This window comes from Typopeltis vanoorti, chromosome 23 (genome assembly GCF_054136105.1).
Source record: "Typopeltis vanoorti isolate ZY-2024b chromosome 23, IOZ_Tvanoo_1.0, whole genome shotgun sequence".
NCBI lineage: Eukaryota > Metazoa > Arthropoda > Arachnida > Uropygi > Thelyphonidae > Typopeltis > Typopeltis vanoorti.
The window spans coordinates 22,036,592-22,058,357 of NC_143571.1; the positions used below are offsets into that span (position 1 = coordinate 22,036,592).

Genomic DNA, 21,766 nt, shown 5'->3' on the forward strand with positions numbered 1-21,766 from the left:
AAAAATATATATATATATATATCAAAAAATCAGCTAACGCCTTTTTATTCCCGTATACGGGGAGTAGGAATATATATATATATATATATATATATATATTTTTTTTTTTGATTAATTACTATCGTTTGTCTGGCGAGGAACTTAGATGCTCATTAATATTTTTTGAACTGCACACAGAACCCTAGATTCTGGTAGCTAGTCTGATTTTCTTAATGCCAATATACCATATATATATATATATATATATATATATATATATATATATATAGAATTTTTTTTTTTTTGTTATTGTTTTGTTTTGTTCCAACCGGGGGAGGATCTTCAGAAAAGTTAAACTTTAATCATCAGTCTAAACAAGGATTAGTGTTTGATAATTTATGTTTTTTGTTCCAACCAGCAGCTCCTCAAGTCACTTTAATCATCAGTCAGTCCAGCTACTTTGCATTTCTCGATTGCCTCCGCACTTTGCAATTGTACTATATTAGTCTATGACTGTATAGTTGCATAGCTGTTCAATTCTCTTGGGATTCACCGGTTTAAATCCCCCTCGAATAACGGGTATAGCGCTATGGTGTAGATATATGAATGGATTTGAACATCTAGGGTAGAATGATGACTACTGCCATTTCTTTCATTCAGTTTCTCTGGATGTGTTTATAACTTGCTAGTTATAAACACATTTGCTCATCTTTAATCCAATATGGCCAAAACTTTTAAGCTAACTTTTTTATTTTATTTTAATACGACGCATTTCGATTGTTGTTGTTTATTGTGCCATTTAATAATAAAGAAACGACTTAATTAACAGTAGTAATACTTAATAGATATCGAATATAGAATTTATTTTATTATAGGTGTCAGCAGTAATACTGAGAATTGTTGGCGTGTTGCTATTGGGTTGTTTATAATGAAAATCCAGACGTGGCTGAAACTCATATGAATCATGGCGGCACCCGGCGTCAAACAAGATGCCAAAGTTTCTACCAAAAATCCTCTGTTTCAAGCCATTGGTTGGCAGAGTTTATTGAGATTTACAATTTTAAGTCTTGCGTGGTTGGCAGGTTTCAGTTCTAGGTTGTTTGCTGTTATACGTTTTGAAAGTATTATACACGAGTTCGATCCCTGGTAAGTTTTCGTGGTCGTTGAGGAAGTAATTGCTCCCTTTTATTTGTAGTACGTTCATAGTGGATGTAATGGTCAGATTTGAAGTTGGTGTCATTTTTTATATATATATTTTTCGATGTTGGCAACATAAATGCCGTCAAAGAGTGGTGAGCGTTTTCTATACCCTTGTAATTTTCCTTTACAGAGCCGATCATTACTGAAGTTTATGGAAACAAACAACCGATCATTACTGAAGTTTATGGAAATAAATACTCATAAACGAAAAAAAAAAAAATGCATTTCTGGAAATTCAAAGAGAGCTTTGATCAGATGCCTTGTACGTTAAAAGTTTCACCTATATCTTTGGTGTTAATCCTCTCTTCCACATTCATGGAAGATATGTAAAATATGAACAGGTAATGTAAATTCGTTAGGTAGCATGCAGAGTTCATGTTATGGAATAGCATGTCTGATAGACCTAAATTTGAACAGTAGCTTATATAGAAAATACTATCAGAAAAAAGGAAATATTTTATTAGCATATCCCACATGGTAATGCTTTGAGTTCATGACTATCAAGCAGGAAGCTGAAAGCACTTATGAATTCAGAATAGCTGTTTCTGCCATTGCTTTTGTTTCCCTTCTATGTCATAGCAGCATTATTTGCCTTTATACTGCAGTCAGAATAATGGCATGCTCTGATTAGCTTGCAAAGACCAGAGTTTGAATCCTGTGCAGGATGCAAGGAACATTTATAAGAGCTTTTTACTGAAGATTACCTTAGCCGATCACATACTGAAATGGTAGGGTATTTTCTTTTCCTAAAAACTTTGATTCTTTTTTCATCCCTGCTGCGTAGAAAATATTGGCCCAAAACACATGCAATTGACAGACAAGATGCACTTGCTTTGTGGCCTTAGCTGCATTATCATATGTAGCGTTCCTTTTTTTTTATCGTAAGAATTTTTTTTTTTTTGACATAAACAAATGACACATACAAACACTTATCTTAATATGATTTGAACCCATAGCATGTTAGAAAAGAGACAGTATCCACTGAGCCAGTCCATGATGGTAGGAAAGTGACAGAAGCAGAAGAAATAGTTCAGTTACTAAGTGATCACTTTGCAAGAGTATATCATCCACGTGGTGACTTTGCAGTTACTGAGGTAATAGAGACGGATGTGAACATTGAGGTAGATGAACTGGGGATACTCAGTATATTAAATATATCAACGTGAATACAGCAGTGAGCCTGAACGGTATATCAGCTCATGTGATGACATACATGTTCAGCACATGAGTTGAACGTGCAAGTGAACTGGCAATGCCTCTGATGAAGTTGTTTAATCTGAGTCTCAGCTCTGGGGTGGTTGAAAGAGAGGAAAGAAGGTGAGATAGTTCCATTACTTAAAGGTGACTCCAAGACAGAAGTAACAAATTACGGACAGCTTAGTATCTCTGGAGTGGTGATTTAAGTATTCGAAAAGTTGGTTAAAAGTAAAATTCAGGAATGGGTGGAAAGGAATATGAGATACTCTATAGACAGTAGCATGGCTTTATTAAAGGGAAGTCCTGCTTCAGTAATTTATTCACATTTTATAGTAAGATGGCATTGGAATTGGATAAAGGAAATGACTACACTATGATGCTGCTGGACTTTGCAAAGGCATTTTACAGAATACTATTGTACATGGAAAATTATTGCATAAGTTGGAGCAAATGAGAATGGATATGAGGTTGGTGCCATTGATAGGGGAGTGGCTGAAGTGCAATCAAGGTGAATGAGGGTGACTAATGGAGTGCCCCAAGACACTGTACTAGGACTACTATTTAATTTGCTGATGACACAAAACTAGGGAGGGCAATAGTTGATAAAGATGATATAAATATCTTGCAGGATGATTTAAATAAATTGGTAGTGTGGGTGAAGGATGTAGATTTAAAAAAAAAAAAAAAAAAAAAAAAATAAGCTAACGCCTTTTTATTCCTGTATAGGGAGTAGGTGAGGCCATTTGCCCTATCTAACTTTTGGAGACTGAGTGGGCAGTTCAATCTCCACTGGCAGCCAATCAGAGATAGGCCCAAGGCTATCACTAATTAAGCGGCACGCAGTGAAGAGAGATGGCTCAACAAGTGCCGCCATCTCGTGGTCCCTAACACAATATATTTAATGTCTGAAATAATGTTGGTTCTACGGTCGATTTTCTTGAGTTTATGGGACGAAAAACCCGAGTTTCCGGGAGAAAAAACCCGTTTGCTCGTGCCAGAGATCGACCAACTCGGGAACCGGTCGAAAAAAGCTTAGAAAAATTTCCTCTAGTAGACGACTAGATTCAAAACAAAGTCTTCCTTCATGCGGTCAAGCACCGTGGTGTGAAAATGCCACATCCACTGAGCTACACAGGCTCCCGATGTCAATTTAATAATGTAAAATGTAAGGCAATGCACTTTTGGATAAAAACTATTACATACTTTGTGTCATATTGATGGAACTAGATTACAGGAAATTGATGAGGCTAGGGATCTGGGGGTGATGGCTGAGAGAGCGATTTGAAGTTCGGAGGACATATTGCAATAGTTGGCAAAATAGTTCAGAGGACTACTTGGATGTTGAACACATTAACGAGTGAAGATGGAAGTTTTTATCCCTCTCTATAAGGTTATGATTCAGCTAAATGTTGACTACTGTGCACAGATTTGGTCACCAGTGTTTCTATGGAACTGAGAGGCAGTAGAGAGGATTCAGAGATGCGTGACCAACAGGGCTGTGGAATATTCCCTGTGAGGATAAATTGAAAGTTTGTGGGTTGCAGAATTTAGCTGACAGATGGAGGAGAGAGGATATGATAGAAACTTCTAAAGGGATTCTATAAGATTGACACAAAAGAAATTTTTCAATACATGGGGAGTAGGGAAAAAACAGGGGGTCACACTTGGACGTTGTCTAAGAGTGTGGTTAGTGATGGTGTGCAGATTAGGTTCTTTACTTGGATTAGGCACTCACAACTACCCCTGTGAATTGTAGGTAGTTGCGAGTACCCCAACAGTGAATAGTTTTAAGGAGATGTATGATGAGTATTATGTTAATGGATAGAGTGGGGTTTCTGCGATGATTCTTTTGACTCCATGCAGTACCCATATAAATAATAATAATCAGGCCAGCCTGAAAGTGATTTTGTGGATTTTGCAAAACATTTTGAAAACATTGAAGTATATAAATGTTAAGAGTATTCAGTATCATGTTTTATGTACATTTTAAGTTATAGATTCATGCTTATATTTTTATAGAAATAATAGTAAGAATGCAGTTTGCTAGGAAAAAAAAAGCTACTCAACTTCTAAACATAATTTATACATGTCATCACTACTGTTAGCAGCTTGTTGCATTGTTTCTGATATGACAGAAAAATGCTATGTGATGAAAATGAATCCCAGTGTTTTTTATATTCCCAACCACACAAGATTTTATGTAAATATGATAGTATGTTCATACATACAGTGGGTGCACTGAGGATTTTTTATTCATTTTATTACTTTGTTTTTATTTATATTTTGCATAGTTCAGAAATTATGCTCGAGAGATCACACACACTTTTTCAAACCTCTTCAGGCATCCAGTAAGCAGAACAGTGCAATCTTGCACTGATGAAATTCATCTTCCCTAAGCAATCAAAAACATCCATGCATGTGAAATGATTTGATCCACAGCCTATTCATTGCAGAGCAGATATACTGTTATAACAGATAAGCTGTTATACTCATACCACCTCCAGGCACAACCTGATGAAGTAAGGCAGTGTGTGTGTGTGTGTGTGTATGTATATATATATATATATATATATATTTATTTGCTAACTGATGAGTAAGCCTTGCAATGTGCTAACAGTAGGTTAGTCCCATGTATTATCTTGTGGCCAGTCTGTGGAAGCCACTTTCCTACTGTATCCTTGAATAGAGAAGTGCTTTTTTAAATAACGAAACCTGTGGTGCGTTCATAATTAGAAGAAACACACATATAAACCACAGTGAAAATTATTTAATTGTAAATATTTCATCCTAAGTATCTTAGGACATCATCAGTAGAGTATTTAAACAAAAATTAGGAATAACATACAGTTAGGGCGCATGATTACAATAGAATCTCATGAAAACGTGCATAACGTGTTAAAGTAGTACAAAAAAAAAAAAAAAAAACGTTAATTATTTAACACAGTTTTGTATGATAATTTCCCATACTTTAGGAATAGTAAGAACGTCGTTGCGGTTTAGGTTTGGTCTGTGTAGTAGGGCTTCAGAACTTTCTTTGTATAAACGTTCATGTTTAAATATAGATCTATGTAAAAGTTTAGCCTTTTCCCAATGGATCCTATGGTTTGGATTTTCAATTCTGTGTTGAGAGAGGCCAGATTTCTGCGGTTTAAGAAGACGAATGTGGTCTTGATGTTCCGAGATGCGTTTCTGAAGAGACCTACCTGTCTGTCCAAAGTAAGATAATTTGCATGAGCATGGAATCTCATAAACACCAGGTAACATCAAGGGTGAGAATTTGTCCTTAGGAGAAGGTAATAAGTTGTAAATTTGGTTGATAGGTTTGTAAGTAGTGGCAAAATTGTATTTCTTCATAATTTTAGAAAGACGTTCTGAGATGCCTTTAACATAAGGTATGGGAATCCTATGCACTTCTTCCTGTCTGGTTTGATGTATGCAGAAGTGACTGATGATTTTTTGAGTTGTTTTGGGATTATATCCATTTAGGATGGCTGTATTTTTGATAACTTCTAATTCCTGGTTTAAAGACTCTTCAGAGGAGCAGAATTTGTGTGCTCTGGAAACTAGTGATTTAATAATGCCAGATTTCTGAGATGGATGATGAGCAGAAGAATTGTGAATGTAGCGACCTGAGAATGTAGGCTTGCGAAAGACGGAAGTGGCGATGGAACCATCTTCTTTTCTTTTGATGTGTAAATCCAAAAAAGAGAGACCCTGTGGAGATTCTTTTTCTAACATAAAGTTGATGCGATGATGATAAGATATTTAGGATGAAATATTTACAATTAAATAATTTTCACTGTGGTTTATACGTGTGTTTCTTCTAATTAGAGAAGTGCTTGTTCCCTAGTTCAGTAATTACAATGTGGAGAGCATACCTACTAAGGCCACCCTGCACTGCATGTGAGAAGAAATGGAGAGAGCAGAAACCAGAGACCATACTCTAGAGATGAAACATATCAATAATCATTTCATGTCTCCTATAAAGGACAGTGATGGTTCACTGGCATCGAGTCATCTATCATCTAGAGGCCTAGTTTGTGTTTCCTCCAGCCAGGGAAGGTATGCTTTTAAGATGGAAGTACTTGCCTTGCAAAAGCTCCTTTTGTAAAAACAGCCATGCCACAGGAAGGCGGAATTGACTTGGCTGTGAGAGGCTATATATTGCACATCATCTGCCCATTAATGTCCCATAGCTTTATGCTATTTGGTCCACTTTTGCAATATACCTTTTGAACTTCAAATATTTATGTCATCATTCTATATGCCTAGTTTCATCTTATGTGCAGTATAGTCCCATCAGAATAAGCCTGTAATTTTCAGCCCAAACAACATGACCATGCATTTGCTTAATTATACTGGTAAAATTATCCTTTTTATCATTTTTACTTTTGCATTCTTCAATTTAGCATCATTAGAAACAACTGAATATTTCCTCTTAACTCATTCCCACTATCTTTGATGTACAAAATAAATGACAGGCAGCCCAAGCAGAAAATATTTTTGGACTGTATATGTAAATTATTGGGTGGTGGAAATATTGCAGTCTACTGTATGGTTAGTAGTTGAGGTATGGTATGCCAGACCATATAATAGACTGAGATATTTCCAATGGTGAGTTATAAGGGGCTCGCCCGAGCCCTTTAAATTTTTCTCAAATTTCCGAGTCCCTTGTTCTTATTGTTTACTTTTTTTTTTTTTGAAACAATAATAAAAAAATAAAGTTTCTGAAATATATTAAGCAATTTTATTAAATATGATTTCTTTTAAATAAAATTTTATTAAATTTGTGATTTTATTAAATAAAATATTATAGTTACTGTTACTACCATTTTACAAATAAGAATTCACTTTGGTAATCACATATAAATAAATAGGACTATAAAATAATGCCCCTTGATTGGTACCGTTGATTATCACTTGAAGTATAAAAACAAAAGAGGTATTTCAATATTGTGTTTAGATAATATTTATTATTTATAAATTATTTGTCATAAAACCTTCTATCGCAAACAAAACAAATTTATTTTGTTTATAAAAAATTGCAGACTATTGCATATGTGCGATTATAAAAGATTTATTCTTATTATATTTTGATAGTTAAAAAATGTTTTTCTTTTGTAACATAAATTAACACAGATGATTGTGTGCAAATATTTCATGTTTAGATCATGAAATATTTGTTTAATAATGATAGCCGATTGATTGTCCCCTTATACTTTCTGATTGGCATTTGTACACAAGCTGTATTAATAAGTTTTTTTTTTTTTTTTTTTTTTTTTGCTGGACGATGCGAGCCCTTTGTTAAAATTTCCATAGCTCACCACTGGATATTTCCATCATGTCATATTTAGAAGAGAACTTTTACTCCAGACTTTTAAAAGAACCAATTAAGTATCCATTTATATGGATCTCTCAACAGAAACCAAGGACTTACATTAAATGACATCCGGAAATCTCGTTAAATCTTTTACCATCTCAGATTTTAATTTTGCCAATGATAATCTGCAGTCTTTACCTGAGGACAGCTAATGCATGCCATGCAACTTTGCATTCTTGTTTACGATGAATTTATTTTCTTTTGTAACGATTTTTTTCAGCTGTTGGATAACTCCATTATCTATTTTTCTCTCTCTGCGTATGCTAATTATAAACTGAAGAAGCCACCAGTTTTTGTGTGAAACTAGTTGATATTAGTTTCAAATTAATGACTAATAAAAAAATCCTTGTTTATACTCAGTAGAAGGAAATTTTTCATAGGAAAAGTTAATAATAATGTAAATAATGTAAACATATTTAATGCTATCTCTATGCCCTTTGAAGTTATATTTCAAGAATTGATTATGAATATGATCCTCAAATTGTCCTCATCTCCCAGTTTTTCAGGAATTATATATTGACATACTAATTACATTTCATCATCCCACATACAGTAGCAAATTTTCGTTTGTTTTTTTTTTGTTCTAGTTTACAATGGTTTTGGTTTCTGTTTACTACTTTTGGTTTTAGTTCACTATTTTGGCACGTGTTTTAACTGTGTCTACGATGTTTATTAATAGTTGTGCATTTTAATAGTGTAAACAAGTTGACATTTGTAGTGTTTTATTCATTTTTTTTTTTTTTGCTACTGTACAAGAGGTTACAAAACCTAAACCAAAGTAATGCTGTGTATAAAGGAATCGGTGTTTCTTAAAGAGCTGATTTTCGAATAGACATATAATATGAATAGCAACAACTTGTGTTCTTATACATTTTTAAAAATGTAGTAGCGGTGGTGGCCAGTTCTGTGAAGCACTATTCATGAAGATATCTTAAAAAAAAAAAACCCTCCAGAAATGGCATCTATGAGAAAGTGAATGGAGAGGGTCCGCGAGAGTGAGTGGCGATAATCTATTAAATACATTCTCTTCCCCTCTTCTGTATAGTGTCATGCATTCTAAGGAGGATTTTGGCTGTTTGGAAGATGGAAATAGATAGGCCTATGTAATATGCCTGTAAAAATTGTGTTCTTGTGGCCTCTTTGCTGAAGGAAAACCTAACTTTTTGGGAAGAATGACCCTGCCACAGAATGGCTAACCTCTTTGCAAATGGGGAGGGGGGGACCCTTATGAAGGGTTTTTGAATCCTTAACAGGTTTGAAACCCAAGCCTTCTATGCTAGAGGGCACTATCAATACCAACTGAGCTAGTTTCTTGATGCACCATCCCAGATGTTATAAGCATTCTGAAATTGGACAGATTTGGGATGTGTATAGTATTTGGAGTTCTGAAGAAGCATGAGGTAATGTTTTCAGTGAAAGAGGAACAAGTTTTTTTTAGGCAGAGGAGGCTGTTGGTGTGATGTTTGTGCCATGGTAGTCTAGATGTGAAAGTTCGACCAAAAAAAGAACTGATCTTCACTAGAGATGGAAATATCAGAAGAAAGAAGTAGACTAAGATTTCCAAAACATAGTCAGTGGTATTTTGGTAGCATTGTAGTTCATTATTTTTGTTCTTTTAGAGATACTTGTCATATGGTTTTGTTTTCAATTCACACAAACAAGGAAATAAGTGAATAATTTATTCAAAGACACTAACCTGGCTGGCCGAGTGGTTAGTGTATCCACTCTCCAGCCAAGAGGCTTGAGAGCTCGAATCCCACCAAGGACATGGATGTTTGTGATCGTCTTTCACCTTCATATATTCATTCATCTACGCATACTCTCCAAAGATGGACTGGGTAACCATGAGAGAAGTAGACCCAACCCTCCCGCAATGGGAGAATCCTTCATCCTGTAGTGGATAAAAAAGACAGGTTGATCATCATAATTTATTCCAAGGCCAGATTTAAAACACTGAGCCACATGATGTTATGACACAACACAAAGGAAGGAACTTAAGGAGAGAATGCTAGATTTGATCATAGTGTCAGAAGGGTTCTCAATTAACGACTGCTTTGCCACTGATTAGTGACAGTCATGCTGTTCTGCCCTGGAAAGTAAAGCATATGTATGTTCCAATTAGGAAAGGTCACATGCTAACTACAAAGCTGGAAGTTATGTTAAACTTGAGAGAATACCATGTTTAGTTCTCTTGGTATCAGTTACTGAATATGAAGGAAATCAGCAACACAGGAAGCTTAGCAAAAGATGCTTAAATATTGCAGTATCTGAATGTGTTCCTAGAGTTTGAAGAACAAGTGGGATGGGAATGAATTGTGCAACCTTATAAACTTAGCAAGAGATCCATAATTATAGAAAGATCATGTGTTGTACTAATAGCAAAGTCAGAGTATTAAAAAAAAATGTATATTATTCAGGCTAAAGGCATAGAAGAATTTTATCTTTATGCAGCAAGTAGTAAAACAAAGAATGGATGTGGAAGAATAACTTTACTCAAATGCAGATGCATCAGAAACATGTTTATGCAACATGGCACACACAGTGCTGCCATTTCATTGGATGAAGAAATAAGTTACATGAAGTTCTAGAGTTTGCATAACCTGGATAAGAATTTGTCTGAATAGAGACAAACTCTCCCATGGGTCACCAATGGAGTAGACCCAAGATTTCAACATATAAGAAATGTTCATCTAAACTGGTTAGGCTCTTGACCTGGTTGTATAATCTGAATTTCAGCTCAGGACATCATCTCATAGGATGATGTCCTGAGCTGAAATAGAATGCATGTGTGATAGTGCAAAAATGGATGTGTAATTACTGACATCAATATCTTTGAAGTGATGAAGATTTTAGAAGTTGGTAACAAGAGATGTAAGAAGATTACTCTGTAAGGCGGCCATAATGCCAGATGCTCGCATCCCTTGGAAATATCAAGAGCTACCGTTTGCGTTTCTTCCAACTTTTCCATGGCCTTTGAGGTGGATGGAGTTAGCTAGGAGATCTGCTTATGGAATGAGAATGGTAGAATCAATATATTGGTGACCGCTAAGTAATTTCCATTAATTAAAATTAAGTAATTAAATAAAATTATTCACACTATAAGATGAACAAATTATGCATCAAATTTTTCATGTAAATATGGCCAGCCTGGTTGGTCTAGTTGTTTGCGCATCTGCAGCCAAAAGGCTGCGGGTTCGAATCTTGCTGTGGGCATAGATGTTGGTGATTGTCTCTGGAAATACTAGTGGCGGTGGTGGGCAGTAGATGGCGTGTAGTTGCAGTTGGTGGATTGAGTGGTGGAGACAGTGTCGTAGAGTAGGTACCTCCCTTGATGAGTCCTTGGACCCCCTGGAGGTGTCACACGTAATAATAATATTAATTTTTTTATTTAAAATTTTAATGTATTATCTATTTATATATGTTTATTAGATTAAAAAACAATTCTTAAAAAATTCATCAGATCATTAAAAAACTAACATATAATATATTAGTGAACAAAATAATTTTTATAAATTTCATTAATTTTTCTTTTAAATCTCTATTCATCTTCACTCTCAAAATTTTCTAAACTTGATTCTTCATCAGAAACAGTCATTGCCGTCTTGAAATAAGTCATCCTCCATACACCAGTGGAGAATTATTAATGCCACACTTTTGAAAAGATTTAATAATTTTGGGTATCATTTCATTCCATGAACTCTTTACCCATTCTCATACCTGCAAAATTGTGGCCTTCTTTCTCCTACCTGTAGATGTTTCCTTAAAATTTGGAGATTGCATCCATTTGACCCATTTTCCCTCATAAATCCTTTAAATGGTTTGTTTATTAATATATCTAAAGGTTGAAGCATGGAGGTGAGTCCTCCTGGGATTACAGCTATTTTTCTGTTCATTTTGCGAAGTTCATTCTTAACAGCTTTAGTTTTATGGCATCTGAACTGATCCCATGTTAACAAAGCAGGTTTTTGATGTAAACTGCTAGGATGTTTGGACCACACCTTCTTTATCCATAACTTCATCCCTTCCTCATCCATCCTTTTGGATGAATATGAATATAAACCTATGGGAAGGTTTTCTTTGGGCATTGTTTTTCTTTTAAAAATTAAAAAAGTTGGCAATTTTGTTCTATCCGCACAGCGTGACAAAACAATGCTATAGTGGGATTTTTCATAACCAGAAGTTTTAACAATAATTTTTTTACCTTTTGGAGTAGTCAATAGTCATGTTTGAGGGCATATCATCATAAAAAAAAAGTCAGAGGCACTTCTTCCATATTAACTATCTGACATTTATGATGAATCTGTGAAACTCAATAATTTTATTTTCAAATTTGTCTGGCATTTTTTGTGTTATTCTCGTTTTTGCACTCATGCATAAATAATTTTTCTTCATAAATCTAAAGCACCATGATGGTGACCCTGTAAAATCAATATTTCTTTCTGTTGCCAATAATTTTGGTCGTAGTAATAGTTTTGTAGATAAGCAGCAACCCGATCTTCTTTGATCCATTATCCAAGTTTTAATTCATTTTCAATTTCTGGCCATTTTGCCAGTTTTCTATAGAGATTGTGTTTTTTAGAATTTGCTTCTATTAATTGCTGCTCTTGTTCCCTCAAAGTTTGTACCATTTTCCTGTAGTTGGAGGCCCAAAGTGCCGCTCTGCTGCCATATTGCCATTCTGTTTTGTGTACTCAATCACACTACGCTTAAACACAATCCTATAGCTATGTCTGTTTCGTAGAATCTATAGATTATAAAAAAAGTAAATATAATAATGTATTAATTAATGTAATAATAAATAAATGTAATAGTTTAAATGCGCAACCGTTAATGGCTGTGCAACTATTCAAACTGATCGTGCATTATCAACAAGCGATGACGCTCCATAACTGTGCATACATTAAAAACGCATCATTGTATAAGAAGCATCCAATTTTCAGATAAATTTTAGATACAAAAAAAGCGTGTCCTATAAGGTGAAAAATATGGTAGTTTCCACGTAGTGAAACAGTTGGCTATTGACCTTTTTCATTATTTTTAAAATGTTGAAGTCAGCAATAGGGCATTAACTCGATGATTGACTTGACTTTTCTTATGGGAACAGGCTGGATAAAAGCCTGCTTCTAAGCTGTTGAATAGATGCAGGATGAGTATGACAGTACACGGTGAATGGTAGTTCTGGAGAATAAGCTTTTAGTATAATTAGAGGAATGCCACCAGACCAAGAGGCTTATTAGTATCAAGGCGATATAGTATTTTTCTGATGATCTTTCTGGCAAAAGATCAGAGGAAGCATACAGTGGATACTTCATAAAATAGTGAGGATATTTGTCTTCATTGTTCATAATAAGAATTGGATTAAAAAACAAATGCCAAGAAGTCTGTCTGCCTTGCTTTTAGATGTTACCATTGTACCATCAGGATGTTGAGAGAGGTAGAAACACGGAAGGGCAGAAGTTGTGGCTTGCAGCCTTGCTAGGAATCAGAAGGCCTGACCATTTCAACAGGAGACAAGTTTAGTGTATTTTGTCTGTACAAAGTCTGCTTTGGATTTTTTATTTTTTATTTATTTATTTTTAGTTATGGATGTAGTATAAGCTGAGCGAGAGGCTGGAGTTTTTGACTTAAGCCATTGGACATATGCTGAACCCCAGACATAGGGGATGGTGATGGCATTCCTGAAATCCTTCTGAGGACATGGATTAGGTGGAGGATTATTTTATTAATTCTATAATTATAGCCATTGGATAGGAATGTGTTGTGTGTATGGTTGATTTCTATTGAAAGAGGGATTCTGCTGGAACAAAGATTCTACGCTTTAATGATGTCATATTGTTGAAGGGCAGGTGGGAAAGTTTCTGAACGATTTTGCCTGTGTAAGTGGGATTTCTGTATACAGTAAAGGAGAGATTGCCATTCAGATTCCATGTAACCAAGGTGTCTAGGAAGGGTAGACTTGTTAGTTTCCTCTTCCATCGTAAACGGGATTCTTGGATGTTGGACTATGGAGGTGACGGAGGAATTGGCTTAATGTGTCTGGGCTTGAGGCCAAATAGATAACACATTTATTTATCTTGGCCAGATAGATGGTTTGAGGGGGGGGGGGAACTGAGTCTGTATGTTTTTCAAAATTTTCCATGTAAAAATTGGCAAGTGGGGGTGAGAAGAGAGGAACCCATAGCAGTTCTCTCTAAATATTTTTCTTCCATGAAACATCCAGAATTGATTACAGAGGAAAAGATCTACAATATCAAAAGGAAAAGCATTTTTAAAATGTTAAGGTTTAATTAAAGGAAATATTGTTAAATAGTGAGGTGCTCTCAAAGCTAGCCATTGCACCTGTATTATTTAAAGTTAAAGTTTCAGTGGAGGTTTTTAAATGGGTAGTTTCTTTATATAGGATGTGGTACAGTAAAATACTCCATTAAACTGCCAATGTGATGGTCCTCTGAGCACTTAAGCCTTAGCACATATAAGTACAGTATGTGATTGACTTTCAGAGATAAGTTAGTGGTAGAGGCAGTAAATGAAGGCAACAGTCAAGTAAGGAAATCTTGAGCCAAAGTGGATTGGATAAAGGGGATTCCAGGTCCAATAACCTTTGCATGGGATATCATCCCTGACAAATGCATAAGTCCTTCCTTTTTTTTATAAAAGGCATCATGCATGATTTAATGAGGAACATTGAAGTGAGAGGTTCTCATAGGATGAGAGCGAGGTTCAGCATTGAAGAACATATCGGATTTGGATGTCTGTAGGTGGTGGTGGTGCATGTTATTGCACTACTATCTACAGATAATGAGCTATTTCAACTATGGCAGCATTAACTGGAAGTAGGAAATACAGTATAAGGCGATCAAATTACTTAGGGACAACTATTTTATGCAGCATGTAGTTGAAGCAACATGTAGGACTCATGTTAGACTTATTAGTGTCTCTTACAGTGATAATAGCATACTCTCTCTCCAACCAACAGGTCACAGGTTCAAATCCCACTACAAACATGGATGTTTGTGATAGTCTTTTTAGATGGGAGATGAATTTTATCGCCTGGTGTGAGACCATTGCCCTGCTTTATTGGAGGCTTGAAGTGGCTTGAAAAAGTTCCATTTCCAGACTATGCAAAAATAAATTTTAAAAAAATTAAAAATATAATGGATAACATTTTTTTCCCATTTTTTTTAACCTCCCTGTGGTACAAAATGTACTGTAGGTTTATAATTAACCTTTTGTGTGCAGGAAACACAAAAAAAAATTAGGGAGTGATCATGTGGTTTAGACATTGAGTGTAGTAGATAGATTGCATGTATGGTCTGAGGCCTCTGCCTTACTATTGTATATCTGAAGTGACTGAAAAAGTCCCATGGAGTGATGTTTCCATGCTATGTAAAAGACCAAAAGGTTAAAAATCCTTAGCCCATTCATGATAACTTATTATAGGTTTGAAACTTTGTGGATGAGAAGAGACATGAAAAAATATAATTTGTCATTCATTGTTATAAAATGACACTGCTTTATTAAATTGTGATGTATTATTTTTGTTCACAATTCATTTCTAAGTTTTTAGAAATATCATTCACTATCAAAACAGGAAGTCTTGGTATCATGCTTCCACTTGGACCCCCCCCCCCAGGAAACATGCTGCATATTTAGTGGCCATCGTGGGAGATTAGGCCACCACCACCCCTCCACTACAATGCCTAGAAAGATGGAAAGAGCGGGAGGTTGTCTTCGTCCACAGTAGACTGAAAATGGCTGAAAAGAAGATCAAAACAATTTGCATGCAGATCTGTTTTTATTATTATTATTATTATTCAGGCCTCCATGGAGTCGAAAGACTCATCGTGGGAGGTCCTTCCTAAGAACATAAAGTCTGTCAAGACTCATCGAGGGGAGATCCCCCCTAAGAAACACAAAGTCTATCATACCACTCCTTAAACTCATTGACCGTTCTTGCTCTCACCACTCCATCAGGCAATGCATTCCACGGTTCAACCACCCTCCACTCAAAGAAACCACTCTTCACCCTCTTGCTCACGGTTTCCTTTCATAACTTCCAGGGATGGCCTCTTGTCATCACTCCTTCCCGCTGTTCAACCAAGCGAAAGAACTCCCCATTGTCAACCCTGTAACCACCTCTCAACAGTTTAAAGTCTCAATCATATCACCTCTCCTTCTTCTATTCACCAACTTCTGCAGTCCACATTCCCTCAGCCGATCCTCGTAACTATCCTTGTACAGTCTTGAAACCATCTTTGTCATCCGTCTTTGTATCCTTTCCACAGTTAATTTATCCCCTTCAAATCCTGGAGGCCAAATCTGAGAACAATAGTCCAAGTGTGGTCTGATTAGAGACTTATACAATGGAATGATAACCCTCTTATCTCTGCAGGTCAGTGTCCTCATAATTGCAGCAATCTTCTGTGTTATCTTCACCACCTTTGCAATATGTCCCCTAAACTTCAGGTTTCTATCAACCATCAACCCCCAGATCTCTTGTCTCCTCTACTTCCTCCAGCATAACTCCTCCCATAGAGTATGCTGCATCCCGTTGATGTTTCCCAAACCTCAAGACCTTGCATTTTGCTGCATTAAACTGACATCCCCATTCATTTGCCCATCTATCTAGCTTATTCAAATCCTCTTGCAGGGCTACCACATCTGCACTATTACTAATAATCCTTTCTAGCTTCGCATCATCCGCAAACAACTGAATATCCCCTTGCAATCCACTGGCAATGTCATTGATATAAAGGCTATTTTATGGCCTGATTTTTTTGCTAAACATTTGATTTCAGTGATTACTTTTGAAACTATTTTAAGACATTTCACGAGATAGTCTACTTGTCTAAAACAACAATGAATATTATTTAATGTACAAATTTTTAAGAGAACTTAAACACTGCATTTCTTATAACATCCCATTTACCTTGAATTTTTTCATTTCACAGTATTTCTGATTACCATCAAGCAGTATATTAAATTTATTACTTAAGTACGGTGATTTGTATGTGTACATGTACAAATCTGGCTCCCACTGATGAGCCCTCATCAGTGGGAGCCAGATCCAGAAGTGATACCAATCTCTTCTGGGTCTGGGATACTAATCCAGAGTATTTTAATAATAAGGTGACATCTTTTGGCTACTTGTATATGGAAATGTGACGTCTGCATTACTTCAACCTTGGTATCAATTCTGGATCTGGCTCCCACTGATGGGACCTCAATAAAAGTCAAAACTGATCCAAATAGTGGCCCTTCCCATAATGCATAGCATTATACCTGTCTGTAAGGATATTTGCATTGCATTATGGGATGCTAAGACAACTGATAAGAAGTCATTAGCCTCCAAATACAAGTTGCCCTATCATGAAGTTATTTCATGCACAAACTTTGTTTGTTTATACTTGGATAAAGGATGAAACCAAGATGAAAACAAAGGATGAATATAATTTCTTGGCATCTCTGATTTAGAAGGGAAAATTGGAAAATGTTTTTTTCTTAATTTGTAGCATGGCTGATGCATGCATAGCTATATGAAACTTCACTATTATTTAATAGGCATTTGACCCTGATATAATCTAATAAGCTTAGCTAATTTAGCTTTTGTGGGCTTAAAGCAGGAAATGCAAAAATTAATCGGCCTTAAAACACTATATGGCAGTAGTTTTTTCAGAGGAGTAAAGTACATACAAACAAGTGGATACAAGTGGATTCACATTGTTCAAAACTGTTCAGTGATCAGGGCACCATATGTGTTCGAAAGACTAAGTAAGAATTCTATCATGAGGAATTTTGTAAGGCTCGTTCAACTTAAGGTAAGGTAGCTAGTTTCATGGATGTGTTTTTATTGTACACTCAAACCCAGAATTCTCACCATTGCTGTTTAGGTAATTATCTCACTACATGCATGAATTCCATTTTCTTTTCCCCACATCTCCTTTTTCCAATTCTTCTCCATAGTCCAATTACCCATAGTATTTACTTGTCCTGTGTTCATTGAGCTAATCTGTCAATGCATGCCTACTTATAGCTTTCTTTGCATTTCCAGGCCTGTAGCACTGACTATATATTCTGTCTTGTTGAATTCTGTCTCACACTGGATCGCTTCAGATGCATGCCACAATCCTGTTACTGGAGTAATGTTATGGGACTATCATGTCTTCATCCATATTTAAACAAGTGCAAGCAAAAAAGTTTCTATCGTATGCATTATCTTTGTAACTAAGTCAAAAATGGTTCTTGGTTCAGATAGTTTGTTCTTGTATATAACATAACATTTCCGTTATCCAGAAAAAAGGTTTCAGTATTCTTGGTAATGTACTTGACATTGAGGGTTATTTCTATTATAAATTCTGTTGTGTTTCATGTTAAATGGTCTTCATGTTCAAATTTTTTTTTTTTTTTTTGTCATGTCTCTCATCCAATGTCGGCTGTGATGTGAAAAGAACTTTTTTTTTTTCTTTTACAAAAGGAAAAAAAGTAAGGTAGTAAAAAAGTATTGATATTTTAACATTTTATGAAGTGAATTGCTTCATATCAGGTGCTCATCATTGCCATAATCTGTTATGATCTTGCAGTTTTAGCAGTGCGACTCCTAGTCTGTCCGCCATCACTCCCATGCAGCAATTCACTTCATAAAATGTTAAAATATCAATAATTTTTTTTACTACCTTACTTTTTTTTCTTTTGCAAAAGAAAAAAAAATTCTTTTCGCATCACAGCTGTTATCTCGTCTTTCACCTCCTTCAAAATTTCTTCATTAATTGTTTACTCTGCATTTCATCCTTGCCTACCAAATTTCAAGAGCTTACACTTTGCATCATTAACTTTGTCATACCACCAGGCATAACGCATACACACATTTGGTATTTGTCCAAATAGGGCGGGTTGCGACAAATTATCAAGTTTGCTCTCTGTCAGACCAGTGATGAATTGTGTGCTTTGTAGAGAAACCAAAGTTGTTAAAAGAGAACTTTTTTGCATTCTAGTTGTATAATTCACTGATAATTAAGAGATTCTGTAATTGTTTGTATCTTTAAATTTCTAAAAATTCTTAAATTTCTAAAAGGTATATCATGATGACAGTTCATAAATACTAATTTGTACTGTTAATAAAATAAGAGCTCTATTCCAATCATCCACAATTTGACCATCTGACTAGGCTTTCTTTATACAGTGCAATCACTATAAAACTTATACCTCTGTATTCGAACATTTCTGGTCAGTTATTATCTACTTGAACTGCCTTTCCACATTTTGGGTTTTTGATGGCTACTCCTGATTGCATTCATCTTGAACATTTTCTGTCACTGTTTTATCACTATTTCATTTAGCAATTGTTCAAAGTATATTACTCCAGATAGCTAGAATATCTTTAGTTTCAGTTTTCATGTCACCTCTATCTCAGATTCTTTTTGCTGTATTCTTTTTTTCGATTTCTAAGTTTGTTTGTTTTTAATAGCTGCCACCTTACTAATATTTCTATATTCAAATTTCCATAGTTATTGAAGTGACTTATGTTGAAGTTTCTGGAATAAAAACTGGAATTAAAATATTTAATTTACTGAATAAATATTTATGTTGATCAAATGTCATTTCATTCTCAGTGGGAATGAAATGACCTCAAGAACAAGGACAGTCATGTGCATGAAGTAACACTAGTTTTCTCCATGGCGTTCTTCTGTAGTTACTGCTGACAGGAGGTATGGTGCATCAAGAGTTGTTAGTTACATCAGTTCACTGGGTTCTGTAGAACATAGGTGAGTTGTGCCTATGTTCTACAGAATCTTTCAAATCAGTGGCTTCAAGGAAAGCCTCTGATTTGAAACAGGACGTATGTAGTAGCCTGGCTTTCTTCTGCCATATGAAATGGTTTTCTTCCACTGCATATTGTGCTATTCTGATTTTAGATTGTCCATACTGAATATATTTATGTTCATTTCTTGTTCACTTGCACACACGACTACACGACTATCTTAAGGTCCACAAACCTTACAATTGTATCTCATTGTAATGCCATAACACACTGTTTTATCTGAGTTCTTTACCAGTTCTTTAAACAAATTGGTCTAGCAACAGGTTCTCTACTTTCATCCCCATTGCTAACTTATAAATTCAGTACCACCATCCCTAAGCCCAAAGTTTGGCTGAGGTATATGCATGGCATCTTTGCCATTCAACCACATGGTGCATGGGCTCTAGATTAGTTTCTCAATATTCACTCTTGATTTACATTTACTGTTGAAAAAGAAAGAGCTTTAGCCATCTATAGGTACGTTATTAGAGGGCATTTGGATGGGTCACCTCAAATTTCATGTTTATCGTAAGCCCATACATATAGGCAGATACCACATACTACTTCACATTACATCCTGCTCAATAACTTTGAATCTTCAAAACTTTACTTCCTGGACAGAACAAATTTCATTTTTATGAACCTGCATTGCATCTGGCACAAGCTTTACTTACATTATTTAAACAAAATGGTTGCAATAAAATCCTTGGCAAACTCCTTAATGACCACACTTCATATACATCATATCCCTACTCCACATTAAAGATACAGGGCTCACTCCTCTGGGCAAATTGGTGTCTACTCAACCACTGAATCTCTAAGGTCTGATTTGTGTTTTCATTTTTTCTTGGATAATATTTGTATATTTGAGTCTGTTTAGTTAACTTCTGAAACTACTCTACTTTGAATCTTTAAAACTTCTTACATATTTTTCTTTTCAGTATTATATCCATTTTTATCATGATCAAAACTAAACGATCACCTCCTGTTTCAAATCCCTTATTCTTGTATCCTGAACCAGTATGAAGATGTTGCTATCAATAATAACAATCAATGAGACATATTGTCTTCTCTCTATGAATCTGTCTTCATGTACTCTCTCCATGTGAATTTGTGCCTGTGTTGAAACATAGTGTTAGTGATGACCAGTATGTCCTGAACAGAAACCAGGAGGTTCTTACCATTATTATTAGCTTTGCGCTTGTCTCTATATTTTCCCAAAGAACACAATCTTGGCCTCATAAATGTAAATCTAAACAACCAACTATCCAGCTTTTCCTTGATCATTACTACCTGAATTATAATATATTGTATTTCTTTTAAGAATTTCACCTGTTTTTTGTCTGTATTAGTAACACCAATTATATCAGTTCTTCTTCCACTTTGCCACTGCTTATGTTGATGGTGCCTATCTTGAATTCTGCTAATGTTGAGCTGCAGTTTGTTTCTATAATCCACTTTCAGTGATTGTCCTGGTTTCATGACAACTGTGAGGACTTTGTTTATCTGGATGACTCCTCAGCTGGCATTAAATTCCATCTGTTGTACCATCATTTTGTTCTGGTTTAAGCTAGTAAGAATACATTTTGCTCAGCTGAATCTCAAATTTCCATCTGCTAATGGAGTGTATCATAAGGTGAGGATTGGACATTTGGTCAGAAGCTCCAGTGTGTTCTCCACGTTTCTCAGACTATGTGGAGGTTTCCCAGTTATCTGATTTTAATCCTTAAACTGCTCTCACTTAATGTATTATTCGATTGAAACACATTTATTAGTTCTGTTATTAATTTAAAATTGTCAATTTTAAATTAATTTTCACAAACAAATTCTTACTTCTTGATAATAATCATAAGATATTGTAGAATTTAAGTAAATGAATATTGTTGAGTTTATCTGAAATTATTCAAAATTATGTTTTGTATTATTTATTATTAGTATTTAATTCTGCACCTCAAAAAGATACATCCAAACACAGTTTTTGTCAAGATTTTATCAGTTATATATGTGCTTCCTGGAAGCTGACCTATAAACCAAGTATCAGAATATCTATTTTTTTGCTAGAAATACATTGTTGATCTGTTTGACTGAGTGGATATCATATGTCCTCCAACTATAGGCACTAGGTTACTATCTCATGATCAGGCTTCAAGATCCATGTTTCATAATCAATTGAAAAGCAAAGCTTTTATGCTAATGTGACTAACTGTCCTTGT

General features: G+C 35.3%; 1 protein-coding gene across 2 annotated transcripts in view; it reads left to right on the top strand.

The window, feature by feature from the left end:
• Positions 1–933: 933 nt before the first annotated feature.
• The window catches only part of Stt3B (catalytic subunit 3B of the oligosaccharyltransferase complex), a 250,419-nt gene continuing 229,586 nt past the window's right edge, over positions 934–21,766 (top strand). For both annotated transcript variants that reach the window (XM_090413219.1, XM_090413218.1), the window contains exon 1: positions 934–1,125. In XM_090413219.1, the coding sequence (XP_090269345.1) occupies positions 944–1,125 (182 nt within the window). In that variant the 5' untranslated portion in view covers positions 934–943. The remainder of the gene's footprint in view (positions 1,126–21,766) is intronic.